The following is a 10899-nucleotide window of genomic DNA, read 5'->3' on the forward strand; positions in this document are numbered from 1 at the left end:
ATGCTGCTTTTTTTGGTGCTGAGGGTTTATATCTGCATTCTCCTAATGTCCCATTAAAAGACAGTGTGAGAAATGCACTTTTTTTCCCCCCCCTCAACCATACCAATTTATTCCTTTTCTATACTCTGTAAAAGGCAGCGCCTTGGAAAAGGCAGCAAGGCCACAGCGATCCGTCTCCCATGTATGTCTTTCTCTTGATGGGTTGCAATGAAACGCAATTTCACCCACGGGGGAATAAAAGGCAAATCAATTCAATTCAATAAATGAGTATGTACCCATGTCATTGCATGTGTATATATGGGTTTTTATATGGCTTTACGTATGTAAAATTATGAAAAATACACTAAAGGGTATAAAGGGGTGGGAGTAAAAAAAAAGTAAACTTCTCCTTTTTCGAGCTGTACTTAATTGGTTTAATTATTTTTATTGCGAGACCCTGAAATTTCCTTTCATATTCATATGGGAATTTATATGTATTCTACATTTTTATTTATATTGCCTTTTTTTGTTTGTTCAACATATATAATCTGAATGTAAAGTGCCATATGTTTTTTCAAACTGTTTAATAAAATAATAATTTTTTAACATTTTAATCCGTACAATTTAAGCTTCTTTTATGAGCAATCAAAGACAGACACCTCTGAAGAGCACATAATAATACTTACATTAACAAAATTAACACAATATAATACAGGCAATATGAATTTGTGAATAATTGGAAAGCTTAAAGCATCCATACAACATCTCCTAATACTGATCTCTAAAAACTAATACATAACTAAGGTAAATGAGAAGAGTTATCACAGCCTGCAAATGTGAAAATGTTGAGGTGGAGTTACTTTCTTGAGATTTTACAAAAGAAGGCCCCAATGGCACTGATCTGCTGGAAAGCGCCTCGAGACACGAGAAATATTTCAACTCAACTAACTGCAAAGGTCAAACAAAAAGTACAATGCCAGGATAAAACCCAGAAACAACCCCCACAAAAATAAATAAATATAAATAAAATAAAACTCAAAATAGCAGAATAAGCTGATGCTACGGTCCAGAATCCATCTGGATTTCCAAAAGCATGACAATGTTTTTTTTTTTTTTTTTTTTTTACCTGTTGGTACCAAAGTTGTGCCGTCTTCGCTCCAGCTCCCCAGATGTTGGTGAAAAGCTCCAAGACAGGCACGGCCTCGCCGATGTGATCGAGCTTCCTCAGGTGGCCGCTCTCCATTATTTCTTCTATTTTGTCCGCCATGCGTTTTCCTATTCCTGGGATCTGACAAGCTTCCTAATACCAACGATGACAGAAGAAGAAGAAGAGGAAAAAAAAAGAAAAAAGGGTGAATACCCCTTGAACATTTCATCTTTATATTATTTCTAAACCCCACACAGTAACAGCAATTAGTTTAATGTTTGAACTTACCTATATTTATAACTGGTCTCAAGTAATCAAAAGTGCCAAATACTGACAATACGGCAGTTTTGGAATTTATTGTAGTCATGATAAAACCCAATTCTTATCATGGTGGGAAATGTTTCATGATAACGATAAAATGCTACGATAAATGCCCACCTCCAGGTAGGAGTCTAGATACAAAGCTTGTAGTCATACCCTGAAGGGCTGTGATCGCAGCGAGGGACTGAAAACAAATGCCCAACGCACATTTCAGATTTTTAAGCAATTACATATTGATAAGAATCTTTCTCATATAAAATCTCCCCAAAATACACCGATCTGTGTGGACGTCGTGTGATCAAATGTCAAAAGGCTCAAAAGAAACAAATACTTTTGCCAGGTACTCTTACACATCCCTATATTACTACAGATGATAGAAAACCAGCAAATAAAGTTGATAAATGCATCATCCCCATGCATGACAAAGATCAGACTGCGTTAAATTCAGGCTACCTGATATGATGTCACGGGCTTGTGGTAGCTCTTCAGCGCGTTGATAGCCTTGGAGTAGCCCAGTGCTCTCCACTTGTCTCCCTGATGCGTGTAGGCCTTGGCCAGCACTTCCAGCTTGTCTGTGATGTGCTTGTTGAAGTTATTACCTTTGGACTGAGAAGACTGAGCACAGACCCACTTTCCTAAAGTGAGTTTCTGACCACCGTCATCATCATCAGCAGCAGCAGCATCTGGACCGGAGATAAATGCCTTCTCCTCCTTAGGGTGCCGACCGGTGAGCAGAGCTTCCAGGTCGCTCTGAGAAACGCCGTCTTCTTCTCTGGGAGCCTCTTCTTTGGCCTCTGGGATTGTCTGAAAGCAGGTGCAACAGAGAACTTTGAGTGACGATACAACACAGGTTGCCTTCGTCTGTTCAGAGTTTAGACTCGGTGGTTGACGCTGGATAAATATGTAGCTAAAGCACGGCAACTTACTGTGTCTGTGGTTAAATGGCTTTCTGGCTCTGCGCTCGTCTCAGCAGGCTGTTCAATAATTTCTGATTGTTTTTGTGTACTTTCACGCTTTGACTCAGAATCCCTGGTAGGAAAATGCATCAAATTTGATTAAATTGAACTTTTAGTTGGTTTTCTCATAATTTGACTGTCAAAAGGACATTTAAACGAGTGAAAAATTATAAGCTGGTCGAGACATTAATGCTCTAATACAAGGAATGGTTAATTAGTGAACCTTTTGGGTAAGAGAAGGCTATAGTTCTCTTCATCCAGGAGCCTCTTCTCGCCGATACACGAGCTTAGCCATGAGCATTTCACCAGATGGACATCAGAGGGCAGACGGTCCACTTTCAGCAGGCGCAGAGCCCTGTCGCTGTCCATGGTGTCGTCAACGACGACGTGAGTGACACAGGGGGACAATGAACTCTGGATCTGGCCTCCATTCTGTTCGATTTGCCTGTGGAAGATCTGGCATCTGGCGTTTCCGATTCCAGCAGGCAGCAGGTACACGGTGACTCCATTAAAGATGGTTCCTGGGGGGGTGGGGGGGTGGGGGGGGGGGGCGCGACACATTGACCAATAACAACATGTTTAATCAGATTCTGATCTTTAAACCCATCTTTAAATCTTTCTCTTGATATTTTTTTTACTTCATACAGGACCATGCAAATCTATTCATACCCCTTGAACTTTGCCACGTTTTGTCACTTCTATGAATTTCAGTTGGATTTTATGTGATAAACCAACAAAAAGTAGAGCATAAGTTTGAAATGGAAGGAAACGGGACTGCTCTGTAAATTTCTAAATATATAAAAAAAGGTCTGAAAAGATTAAGTAAAGTATTTGTTTTCGCGCCTTTGACAGACAAACCCATCACAAAGCACTGTTCAGAAAACCAATAAAATATCTGTTAAAAATAAAATGTCAGTTAAAAAAGGGATAAAATAACTAAAATAAATAAATAAAATAAAAAAAAGAAGAGGAAGATTCAACAAAAAGCCGGTTTAAACAGGAAAGTTTTTGACTGCCTTTTAAAAGAGTAACAAGAAACGAGTTTTTGCTGGGCAAGGGCAATAACAACTGATACTATTCTCCTGAATCACTTTACATTTCAATGGTAGCTTGGCAGTTGTCCCAATTTTATTTTATTTTTTTGATATTTCACTGAACGGTTGAAGTTCTGTGAATACTCCATTTATATGGAGATTAAGGCAAACCCCATTTACTAAGTAGGTGGCTTACAAAGGTAACTGGTTGTGCTAGATTCCATTTAGGGATTTCAGAACAAAGGGAACTAATTACAAATGCATGTCATACTTTTTAAATATTTATTTTTTGCAAAATAATTATAATATGGAAATGTGCTATTTTTCTTCCACTTTAAAATAGTGCCCTACTTTTTTTTTTAGTCCATCACAGTCTGACGCTAGTGAACGTCCAAGGAACTGAGATTAAGATAGGGGACTCTTATAAGTACCTGGATGTCCACGTGAACAATAAACTGGACTGGAGTCACAACACTGATGCTCTTTACAGGAAGGGTCAGAGCAGACTCTACCTGCTGAGGAGACTGAGGCCTTTAGGAGTGCAGAGGGTGCCCCTGAGGACTCATCAAAACCATCACAGCTCCCAACAAGCTCAAAAGTTGTTTACATTCCTGCTGTTATTTACACAATTCCCCCCCCCCTTTTTTTTCTTCTGTTGCTGTTTTTTTAATGCAAAATCACATCTCAGTATTTTGTAAAGGGTTGAGTCAACCTAATTAGTTGCACATTTAATTTAATCCGAGTATGCTATTCCCATTGACTGTACCTAATAACTGCACCCTCACATGATGCTGCTTGACCTGAATTTCCCTACTGTGGGACAAGAAATTATCATCATTTTATTCTATTTCCAATTAGAACTAATTGACGTGTGTGACTGCAACTTGATGAAATAAAAAGTGGAAAATGGGTATGAATACTTCTGCAATACACTGTGTGACAGTCAGTGTCAGATTGCAGTTCACAATAAAAACACAAACCTGTGACATCATGTGCATCTGCTTTCTTCTTTAGTGGAGGCTCATCCTTCCCCTTCAGCACTTTAGCCCGTTTGACTTTGGGGAAGGCTTTCATGATCCCGTGACGAGGCTCCATCCTGGCTGTCGGAGCGAGGAGCCACGGGCCTGTTGAATGAACCGGTTAAAAACCCTGCGGTGTGGAAATCTGCTCCAGAAACTCATCAACACTATAGACTGTTTACAGAGAAATAGCTGTCTCTCAATCATCTATAATAACAAAAAAATTTAAGAAAAAAAAAAAAAAAGCCTGAATTTATTGTGACTGATGAAAAACACATCAACATTTGTGGAGTCTCTTTTTTGGTGTTCCTGTTAAACACTACTTTAAATCCCCTACTTCTACTTCTCTCAGGTGAGAACTCTAATGAAGTAACAATAAATGTGTTAAAATACTGTTAATTCAGCTTCATAACGTTATTCTTTCTTAGTCGACACAACCCACATATTGTGAACATGTGTTTTCAAAAGTAAAACACCCCTGCAAATTATCTCCGTCTAGTATAGACTCTATAACACTAGAACAGGGTTTTGAACATACACAAATACAAAGTGTACATATAAAGTTCCCCAAGGAAGTCCAAAGGTTAGCTAGAACACTAAAAAGGGTCACAAATACACGGATGTCTAAAATGTAACGTTTCTCTTGAAGATGGGATGGCGATTTAGGATAAAGCAATCTTCAACAAGAAATCCACTTGAGTAATAACAGCTTGAACGTCAACTCTCACACCAAAAGTGAAAACAAAACAGGCACCATGTAACGTTTTCACTGTCAGATTTCATGTGGACTTCACGTCATCACAAATATGCAGCTTGGTATTCTAAAAGGTGGACAAAAAGACGTGTTTTGCCTATCTAAAGTCAGCTAACCTACCAGTGATTGCTGCTTAGATCAAATATCCATAAATTGAGTTGTGCTAGCAAGCTACTTTAATTAAGTTAAACACATAATACACGTGTTTAATAACACCGTTACGCTTTTGAGACAAAGTTTACCAATATAAAGATTACAGTTAAGTCCAAAACAAGTTAAATCTCCCACTTTCAAAATCCCAGCCCTTACCCCAGTTCTGCTGGAATCCAATAAGCACCGGAAGGGAAACATTCAATTTAAATGTTTCTCTTCCGGGTCTCTTGGAACCGTTAAATTTAGCCCACAGACTACAATGTCTCGCCATTAATTTTCAGTATTTTGTAATGTTAACAATTTAGTTTTTTTTTTTTTTTTTAAATGTGCTCCTTTATTTTTTTTAGCAGGTTGTGTGAAACGAGTGTTTGCTTCTTTTATGTGCGTCAGCAGCATGTCGCTATGGTTACGCGCTGAATCCGGAAGTGGTCCAGATGAAAGCATGGCCGTGCAGAACTGGATTGATGTGCTGAAATCGTCTCAGAAAACGGCCCTGATACACGACGGTAGGCATACCACGGAATACAATGAGCCAATACTGACTCGTATTATACACAGACTTAGTTTTTTTCTCTCAAAGACCTTATCAGTTAATTTCCGTAGTTTAAGTTGATGGCTAGCTTTGTAGCTACCAGTGTTACTAGGCAACGAACTGGCGATACAACGGAGGTAAAGCCATAATGTATGTCGTTTTACATGCCGATAGAAAACAAAACACATGCGTTTACTGTGGCAAATTAATATTTTAACAAGTTGTGTACGGTCAAATTCAAATAACTTCAATTGTAGTTTTAAACATCGCTTGTGGAAGCAGCTGAATTTGGTGGTTTAGCTGTTATTTGTCAGACAAAAAGAATCAAAGTCGCTTTTGAGTCCAGGGTGAGGTTTTCAGAGTCAATGATGATCTGAGGAGCCATGTCATCTACTAGTGTTGGTCAGTAGATTACCAGCGAACTGTCCTGTACTAGAATCTATAGAGCATCATCAGGAGGAAGATGAGCAACACCAGAGCCAACAGACGCCTGCTTTGACACGATTGTGTGCAGAATCAAGGCATTTGTCTGTGTTTTAAAATCCAATCTTTTTTTTTTTTTTTTTTTTTTTTTTTTTTTTTTACAATTTCACCACAAGAGTGCAGTATCGAGTTGTGCAAAACACGCTCTGTTACCTCAGTTTCCACGTTCTCTAAGCCTGGACTGGAGACATTAATATGTACAGTTAATCCCAAAATGATTCATTTAGGTTTAGCGTTACTTTCATTCACCCAAGACGTTTGTTTCTGGTAGGAAAGGAGACAGGCATCGCTCAGATCGTAGTAAAACAACCAGTGGAACAGTCTTTATTGGCATTACAGCAATCAAACTCTTCTTTCAATTGCTGACAATTGCGGTAGCTTTTTGGATATTTCCAGTGACATCTTAACGATTTATTTTGTTTTGATGAGCTCCATGCCTTTAAGGTTGGAAGGCCTCTTTGCCAGCACACTAATCTTTAGCTCCCTCCCCAAATTCTCTATTGGATTCAAGTCAGGACTCTGGCTCGGCTGCTCCAAAGCGGTAATATTATTTCCAGTCTGAAGAAACATGTTTTTGGATATTACATTAAACCCAAATCTGCCAGGGTTATGAATAATTTTAGGCTTTACTGTATAAACGCCGAAAAATGTTAGGTATGTTTAGAATAAAGCATAAACTTTCATTTTGAACTCCTACAGTGTGTTTTTGGTATATGTTGTGATCGCTCACATGTTGTTACATTTGACCTCTAGGGAAAAGGAAGATCCATTACCTCTTCGCAGATGGAAAAGAAATGGCAGAAGAGTATGACCTGAAAACAGATGAACTCCTCTGTAAGCAACGGATCCGCTGTTCGACACAGCGGCAGATTGATTGCGCACGTCTGTTACATTTCGTTTGTGTTTCATAAAAACGTTGCGTATGTTGCAGCTAGGAAGTGGCGGCAGAAAAGCACGCTGGGAGTTCCAGGTGTTTGGCAGGTAGAAGTCGGGGAGCCAATGAACTTACCTGCAGCTCTGGAATCTGATGTCATCAAAGAAAACTGCTCCAATGTGGGTTTGCGTTATTTATTTGTCCAATACATTTAAAATGTTACTTGCTTCATATTAGGCAGATTTTTATTCTGTTTTCTCTCTACAGCCGCTGTTCATGCGTAAAGACACAAAGAGCAGCTTTCAGTGGAGAATCCGTAACCTTCCCTACCCCAAAGATGTCTTCAGTGTTTCCCTGGCGCCCTCTGAGAGATGCATCATCATAAAGACTACAAATAAGAAGTACATTTGCTCAAAACCGATGTTTTTTTTTGCTGAGTACCTCCACGTTCCTGTAAAGTGTGCTTATTGGATGCAGTTCTTATGTCTTGAATGTAGATGACACTGTTTGCAACACACTCATTAGCTCTAAAGCTTAACGAGGGACTTCTGTCCTCTTCCGCATGTCTTCCATAGGTATTATAAGAAGTTCAGTGTTCCTGATCTGGATCGAAGCGAGCTGCCACTTGATGCGTCTGCACTCAGTTACGCACATGCCAACAACACGCTAATAGTCAGTGTAAGTCACACACTAACACTGGTGAAAATGATTTTAGGTTTTGTCGCTAATGTTAACCGGTTTAACAATTGAACGGCAACATTTAAGACTTAATGCCCGGTATTAATTCTAAAAGCCTGCACAACAGGGCTCTCCTAAAAAAGAAATTTCTTGCAAAATTGAAAGAAAGCTGAAGGATCTAAGGTTATGGTAAATATAAAGTAATATACTCCTTAGAGTTTAACTTTTTTACATTTTGTAATGCTACAACCACTAATTTCAGTATATTTCTGGGGAATTTATACATGTTGCATGTTTTTACATTAAAAAAACAAAACAAAATAATGTGGAAATTGTGCTGTACATTTTTGTCAAGTTTCCCTGTACTCTAATACACCTATGTAAAATCCAGAGCAACCAACCGCCTGCCTAATTTATAAACGGAATAATTTAATCTCAGTATAAATCCAGCTGTTCTGTGAAGGTTTATTGAGGAACATTAGTGAAGAAACAGCAGCATGAAGTTCAGGGGACACATCAGACAGGTCAGGGAGCAAGAAGAGGAGAAGTTTAAATTCAGAGTTTGGACATGAAACAATGTCCCGAGCTTTCAACATCTCACAGAGCCGCCTTCCCAAATGGAAAGAGTGTGGAACAACAGCAAACCTGCCTTGACATGTCTGTCCACCTAAACCGGCAGACCCTGCAAAGAGAGCATGTATCAGAAGAAGCCTGAAGGCCAAAATGGTAACCCTGGAGGAGCTGCAGAGAGATCCACAGCTCAGGTTGGAGATTTTTGACAACAAAAACAACTATTAGTTAGTAGTGCACACCTCAAATCTGGCCTTTGCGAGAGAGTGGTAAAAACAAAACTGGTGTTGACAGAAAGCTGTCAGAAACAATGCTTGCATTGTGCCACGAGCCTGCAAACGGAGATCCGATCAGAGCGCTAAACCTTCGAACCACCACCACAAAACGGTGTGTGTGTGTGTGGAGGAAAAATAACACTACACACATCGAGATAGACGGAATTTATTGTCATTCAACTCCACATTCACAATTTCACAATTTTGTTGCAATGTTCTGGGTGAAAACACCAGACGGTGAATAGTGGTGGTAGCAGCATCGTGTCGTAGGAATAGCTTGACTTGCAGCTGTAGTTGTCTTGAAAGGTGCTTCTAGAAAATATGGAGTCAGGAGCACTGAAGAAATTTAGGTTTCCTTTTGTAAAACAACTCTAACAATATATTCCCCTTCATAATTATGCACAGCTTTGGGTTGGTCACAAAAAAAAACAAGTAAGATACATTAAAGTTTTTCGTTGGAGCGCGTCAAGCATAAAAAGTTCCAGGGGATTGAAAACTTCTGCTAGGCCGTAATGTCAGTCAAACCTCGAGGGAAATTTTTCTATTTTATTTTAATCCATACTCAAAATTTTTGTTTCCGTGTCCTTCGTTATTTCTGCTTCCGTTTCTTTTACAGCAGAAAATGCATCCTTGCATAAAAGGGACTGAGCTTTTTCTTCTCTCTTGTGCAGTACCAGAAACCCAAAGAGATTGTGACCCTTGAGCAGGAGCTGCTGAAGGAAGTGAAGAAACTGAAGGGGACGAGTGAAGGGGACGTTGACTGTAAAACCCAGTGAATTCTGAGCGGCGGCGACGAAAAGAAAATGATAGAGGGCGGCATTTAAAGCCTCGCCTCGGATTGTCATAACCCACTTTGCTTGCGAGCTTGCGTTCAAGCTTTTTTGTCGCAGATTCTTTTTGTTTGGACCTTCCGTGCCTCGTCTCTGGTCTGGGGATTTCAGTCTAGGCGTGGAATCGTTCCCTCCGATGTAAACTTTGTTAATAAAGTAGCATACATGCATTTTGTCATTTCAAAACCTGATTTATGAATTTTGTGTGTTGTTTTCATCTAAATAAAGTCTTGAATTCCTTAAAAAAAAAAAGTATCTGTTATTTTACTAGACTTTATTTAAAGGTGTTTTATTTTTCTTCTTTTTTTTCTTTTTTTTCTTCCCCCGGTCAGGGAGGGGAGGTGGGGTAAGGAGGGTCACATAACCTACCGCTCTCCTTTCACTGATGTCCTTGTAAAACACTCCGGACACACAAAGCTTTATGCTTGTTCAGAGGTCACGGTTTTGACGACGTCTCATTTGTGTTAAATGAATTCACCTCATGTTGTTTGCACGCTGCCGGCCACCCTGAAAGCCGCAACAGAAGCTAGTTTTACCGTTTCCTGTTACAGCGCCCGATCGGTCCGACCAGTCAGCCGTAAACGCTGCAAAAGCTGAAAATGGACGTGACTGTGGAACCAAGTCTAACCCATACAGCTTAATGTCGACTCGCCTTGCACTTGTCATTTAACTGAATAAAACTTACATGAGCATTTTCATGTCTTCATCTTACAAGAATAAATCGCAATAAAATGACATTTTTATTCTGGCTGATCTCTGACCACATATTAAAGAAATCCAGTCAGACCAGCTGAAGATTCTTAAACAGAGGATGTAAAAAAACAACAAAAAAAAAAAAAAAACAGTAGTGCTGTTTAAATGGGACAATGGCACTTAAATATAGTTTCAACCTTGTGATTCCTAGCATTTTTCACCGCTTGTCCAAACCCAGACAGTAAGTGACAAAAAAGCAGAGACAAAACCACAGGTCCTCTCTCACCCCATTGTGCTTTGTCTCCTTCTAGATGGGACACGAGAAAACCTTTAAACCAGCCAGTCCTGTTGTTTTGGGAATTCTAAAGCGACAAAACAGCCTTCGGTCGCACTTGATCGGGGGTGTTTCAGCTTTTTAAAGACGTTGCTGTGAAATGAGTCAAAGGTTATTGGTGAAAGGCGGACAATCATCTCTCTCGTCTCAGGGTTGTTATTACCTGCTGATGCAGTTCCTTACAACAGTGTTCACACTGGTTCAAGCTTCTGTATATTTTATTGTTTTTTTTAAATTAGTAAGTGAAAGGGAAACAATGTGGTTTTC

General features: G+C 39.5%; 2 protein-coding genes across 4 annotated transcripts in view; one reads left to right on the forward strand and one right to left on the reverse strand.

Moving 5' to 3' along the window:
- Positions 1 to 5562, reverse strand: part of poll (polymerase (DNA directed), lambda) — a 17474-nt gene extending 11912 nt beyond the window's left edge. The window contains exons 1-6 of one of the 2 annotated variants that reach the window (XM_012852879.3): positions 5520 to 5562; positions 4418 to 4561; positions 2627 to 2924; positions 2374 to 2476; positions 1901 to 2251; positions 1106 to 1279 (exon numbers count right to left, since the gene is read on the reverse strand). In XM_012852879.3, coding sequence (XP_012708333.2) covers positions 1106 to 1279; positions 1901 to 2251; positions 2374 to 2476; positions 2627 to 2924; positions 4418 to 4532 — 1041 coding nt within the window. In that variant the 5' untranslated portion in view covers positions 4533 to 4561; positions 5520 to 5562. The other variant, XM_012852880.3, reaches the window with a different exon arrangement.
- A 169-nt stretch (positions 5563 to 5731) lies between these two features.
- Positions 5732 to 9851, forward strand: dpcd (deleted in primary ciliary dyskinesia homolog (mouse)). 2 transcript variants are annotated; one of them, XM_021310787.2, is made up of 6 exons: positions 5732 to 5869; positions 7132 to 7212; positions 7310 to 7431; positions 7520 to 7653; positions 7828 to 7924; positions 9447 to 9851. In XM_021310787.2, the coding sequence occupies exons 1-6, from the start codon at positions 5743 to 5745 to the stop codon at positions 9549 to 9551; spliced, it is 666 nt and encodes a 221-aa protein (XP_021166462.2). In that variant the 5' UTR covers positions 5732 to 5742; the 3' UTR covers positions 9552 to 9851. The 2 variants fall into 2 exon arrangements, with proteins under 2 accessions (XP_021166462.2, XP_012708336.3); XM_012852882.3 differs by having other exon boundaries at positions 7828 to 7930; positions 9447 to 9850.
- The last annotated feature ends 1048 nt before the right edge of the window (positions 9852 to 10899 follow it).

Source organism: Fundulus heteroclitus, chromosome 5 (assembly GCF_011125445.2).
Source record: "Fundulus heteroclitus isolate FHET01 chromosome 5, MU-UCD_Fhet_4.1, whole genome shotgun sequence".
Taxonomy (NCBI): Eukaryota; Metazoa; Chordata; class Actinopteri; order Cyprinodontiformes; family Fundulidae; genus Fundulus; species Fundulus heteroclitus.